This window comes from Gossypium arboreum, chromosome 2 (assembly GCF_025698485.1).
Source record: "Gossypium arboreum isolate Shixiya-1 chromosome 2, ASM2569848v2, whole genome shotgun sequence".
Taxonomy (NCBI): domain Eukaryota; kingdom Viridiplantae; phylum Streptophyta; class Magnoliopsida; order Malvales; family Malvaceae; genus Gossypium; species Gossypium arboreum.
In genome coordinates, this window is record NC_069071.1 from 111,427,229 (window position 1) to 111,431,743 (window position 4,515).

The 4,515-nt window shown below is 32.6% G+C and overlaps 1 protein-coding gene across 1 annotated transcript; it reads right to left on the minus strand.

Moving 5' to 3' along the window:
* Window positions 1-1,615: 1,615 nt before the first annotated feature.
* On the minus strand, window positions 1,616-4,083 carry LOC108464579 (ubiquitin-conjugating enzyme E2 variant 1D). Its single transcript, XM_017764942.2, has 4 exons — window positions 3,896-4,083; window positions 2,557-2,696; window positions 2,160-2,285; window positions 1,616-1,874 (listed from the first exon to the last, which is right to left on the minus strand). The coding sequence occupies exons 1-4, from the start codon at window positions 3,927-3,929 to the stop codon at window positions 1,734-1,736; spliced, it is 441 nt and encodes a 146-aa protein (XP_017620431.1). The 5' UTR covers window positions 3,930-4,083; the 3' UTR covers window positions 1,616-1,733.
* Window positions 4,084-4,515: the final 432 nt, after the last annotated feature.

Sequence of the window (4,515 nt, forward strand, 5' to 3'; positions counted from 1 at the left end):
AATTTTGTGAAAAAGTACATACACTTATAACATATTTTAACCTATCCTATTCATGATTTTTTTCAAATGAAAATTTTTATTGAACAGAGAAAAGAATCCGAAAAATGTCAACTAAAAAAAAAAAAAAACTGATATGAAGGCTTGACAAATAGTCAAGTCATACCGAAACAGAATAAAATACACTTTGCATCTAAAGAAGAGCAAAGCAAGAGCTGGCCGGAGAAATAAAGTGAAGACGGAGTCCTTGTTCCAATGACGATATATTAGAAATTTTAATTTATTTTTTAAAAAGAAAATGTTGGGGCTGGGTTGTATGGTTTTGCAACTCAAAACCTATCCTCATTTAAACTCTATAAACAAAAAATGTTACATTTTGATATGTTAAAAGTCAATTAAAAAAATATTATATCGTCAAAAAATATATATATATATTCTGTTTCTTTTTTCTCTTTAATAAGGAGTAAACAACAATTGAGTCACAGCCTCTTTGGCAAAGCATCATACTACTATTAATTTAATTAAAATACAATAACCGATAAGATTTACATAAAAATATTTTAAACCTTATAATTTTGGTGCATTCAAATTTAAAGAGCTCCAACAACTTCAAGGTCTTAATACTAGTTTGAAAACTTAATCAACCTTCTTTATTATATTATACAACAAATCTAATTTTGAAATTAAGCATGAAAATCCAACTTATTTTTATCATAAATCAAGCTTCAACTTTAAAAATGAAATTCCACCCTCAAATGTTATGTTTACGTTTCATTTAAATCCAGCAAAATCAATGGTGGAAGTTTACCATAGAGCCGAAAGTCAAATTGCATTTTATCTCCTATATTAAAAGACGAAGAAATTAATCTCTATACATTAAATTAAAAAACAAATTCATCTTTTTAAACATTTATATTATTAAATACTGCCGTGAATAACATAATAACCAAACACTGATACGTGACGTGCCACATGTATCTCATGCTAAATTAAGGACAAATTTTTAACGGTAGAAATGGATAGAATTTTCAACAAAAGAACCAGTTTGCTCTTAGGTCTAGCGTACAAAAATTAATTTACCATTTTCTTGAGTAAAAGAACCAAATTACAATCCAACTCATAACACAAGAATTTATGGAGTAACATCAGTTCACAAGAAAACATGTCCAATACTGAAATAGCATTAACATCAACAAGAAAATAACCCCTCCAAATCTTTCCTACAATATCGTTTTAGTTTCTTTCCTTCTACCTTTTGCTTGGTTCAGTAAGACTAACATGAAATGAACAGAAAAAAAAAAAGAAAAAAAAACAAACAAATGCATAAAACATAAAGCAAAATTTGCATGACAGAACAATGAAGCAGGCTTGACTTGGAATAAATAAAAAAATTCCTGGGTTTTTTCTTTTTGGTACTTTGAGCAAAGAGATCAAAGAACAAGAAAATTCTGAAATGCAACAAAATCAAGGGGGGGAAACGGGGACGAGAACTAAAACGATAATCAAACAGGGGTTTTTTTATAATCGACATACGGATAAAGTCCCATTAATTAAACAGCATTCCTTAAACAGAGTTTGATAAGAAAAGGATAATGAAGATGAAACCAGGGGAAAGTAATTGGAGAAGCTTTTTGGGGCATTCCCCACTATTTTCTTTAAAGATCAACAAGCATTACAAACTATATATTGCATACCAGAAATGCACTTAGATCCAGGATGTCCGATAATCTTGAGAGCTAGAAGTAGGTACCCTCGGGAGGTTGAACCAGCTTTCGGTTATGTGGTGCTGCCATCTCCTTTTTCAGCTGTGTCAGTAAATCCTCCATGGTATACTCCCTCTGCCAATTTGCAAGAAGTCCAAACTTCTTTGGTTCCACCTGTTGTCATCGCATGTCATCAAATTCTTGTCATTCAGTTTTCTGTAAGCGCACTCATAAAAATATAAAAAAAATACAGATGCATTAATCAGAGTGCCATGGATTGTTGAATTACTTAAAGAAGAATCGAGTATCTGAATTGGGGTTGGGGGTCGGGCAGTTTACACAATCAAACAAAACCAGATTGCACCATTCTCAAACCATTAAATTGTTATCATAACCGATCAATAAAAGCAGCATAAGATCTACCGGCAAATACAGATATGAAACAAGTTATTAGCATACCACTCCAGTTTCGTGGTTAACACAAGTCATGTTGATTCTTGAATGAAAACGGACGCTTGGTGGCTTCTCTGGATAATCTTTATCACAGAACAGCTTCAGCTGATAGATTCGACCTTCATGTACAGTCTGACAACAGGAAAAACAAAATTCAACTCAAAGAAAGAAACTGAAATTCATGTACGAAATGGTCACTTTCAAAATCACCACTGCACCACTGCACCATGATGCTAACCATTTCTGCAAAGGATCTTGAGCAACAATAAGATGGTAGGGACGTAGCGTAATGACATATGAGCCCAGAGTTTCAGAATATTAACATATGGTTGTTAACACAAAGTTTTACACAGAGGACCAGTATCATAATATATAATTTGTGGACACAAAAATAAGCAATTACATTATGAGGACCAATAATGGTGCCAGTCCAAGAGCGCATGTAAATGTCATCTCCGTCATCCATTCCATAGCTGACAGTACCATCTCCAATACCTTTTTCTCCACGCTCAAGCTCCTCCAGCAATCTGAAGTTCCGAGGCACTGAAAAAAAGAATTTAAAATACTCATAATCTATAAGCCAATATCGTAACAAATTCGAGCAATGGACTTGTCGCCAAAGACCACCAATCTGAAAGTATGTTAAAAATGTAATCTAAGTTTTGTTCTTCCATTACAATCATGTTAAAACGACTATCAATCCCATTGCCCAAGCATAATCATTCTAGATCTGCCATAAAATTAATTGTTTGTCAACGCTTAGATTCAACGATCCTAGATAAGGCTGCTCCTACAGCTTCTCGCATAGACATTCACTGGTAAACACACTTCGGGCATACAATTTACGGTACTATAATTTCACAATAAATTTAGCACAATATTCTTGCCTCCTCAACTTACCTGCATTTATCAATTGTTTGTAAGCCATTAATGGAAAATGTACCAAATCTCTAGTTATTACAATCTCATCCAGCTCAAGGTGTAAACGGTCTACGTAGTATACAAGGGCAAAAGAAGTGACAAGGTCACTAACAAGAATAATCTGCCTTTGATATACTTGTTCTTCGAAACATTCCCAAACGGGATAAGCGCCAACAAACAAGTAATTACAAAATTATAAACATCTATGTTAGTCCTCCAATATAGAAACTGTTCAAATATTGCATAGGCTGCAACTCTTACAACCAAAGAAATTCAGAATCATCAATCATTATACTACATGCTTTAAGGACAAAAAATTAGCAATTACACAAAGAAATGTGCATTTTCATATTCTTGATTAAAGATTTTAGGTGCAAAACATTTTCAGACAAACACTAGAACATAAATCATCAACATTTAGAGTCTCGAATTTGTTAATATAAAGCTTCTATTCATCATGAATACAAGATAGACGGTTTAAATTGCTAAATAGATAATCCAGCTAGGCAATGAAAAAAAATTCATATTTTTACATCGAATATAACAGCAATTAAACCAACCCAGAAAACAAAAACAGAAATTTACAGCAACCCAGAACTTCAAATAAATGATAAAGCCGTAGAACAATAGAAAAATAGAGGGATCCCTTCAATTAGTTATAAATTAACCAGACCATTTATTTTACATATGAAACAAAGGATGAAACAACGAAATCTAGGATACCCAATGCTTAAAAAAAACGCAAGATCAACAGGGGAAACGAAAGGGGGCATTAAAAAAAAGGGATAAAGAGAAAGGAGAAAGAAGATCGAAGGGCTAACCCACAACACTGGATCCTCCTGAGCCAAGCGTCATGGATGGAATGAGTGGAGGGTTGTTTTGACAGATGGGTTTGAAGAGATCTGATCGATGAAAAAGAGCGATGGAGGAGACAGAGTCGAGAATCTGGTAAAAGGAAAGTGACGAAAGGCAATAAGCTATGGAATGGGGGCAATAAAGGGGGCATTTTTATTTGTTAAAAATGTTACCAATACGGCACACCTCTTATAATTGGAAAATTAAATCATAATTAACAAACTTTTACCTTTTTACTATCTGTAACAAAAAAAGTTAATTCTTCCCGCCGATAACGCCTTGGCTCAATGGATAAAAGTGAAGTTTTGAGTCTTTAAGTATTTAAGGCAGAGCATTTTTTATCAAAATCGATTAAACCGACTAAATTGAATCAATTGATTTAGTCAGTTTTGATTTGCGTGATTGTACAATTTTTTTTGCTATGCATTTGGTTAGGACGATTATTTTGATCGGTTTATTAGTTTTAAATTTTTATTTTACTCGACTGAAAAAATTTACTTAATTTAATATATATTTTAATTATTTATAATATATAATATATAAAATAGATATATATTATTCAAGCTCAATAACTAAAGTCGATTAA

Bases quoted from the DNA above. Each gene is read 5' to 3' on its own strand.
- LOC108464579 (XM_017764942.2), bottom strand. From the start codon at position 3,929: ATGACGCTTGGCTCAGGAGGATCCAGTGTTGTGG. The intron at 2,697-3,895 runs GTTAGCCCTTCG...TCTTTTTTTCAG, and splicing joins AGGAGGATCCAGTGTTGTGG to TGCCTCGGAACTTCAGATTG. The intron at 2,286-2,556 runs GTAATTGCTTAT...TCCTGTTGTCAG, and splicing joins CCATTATTGGTCCTCATAAT to ACTGTACATGAAGGTCGAAT.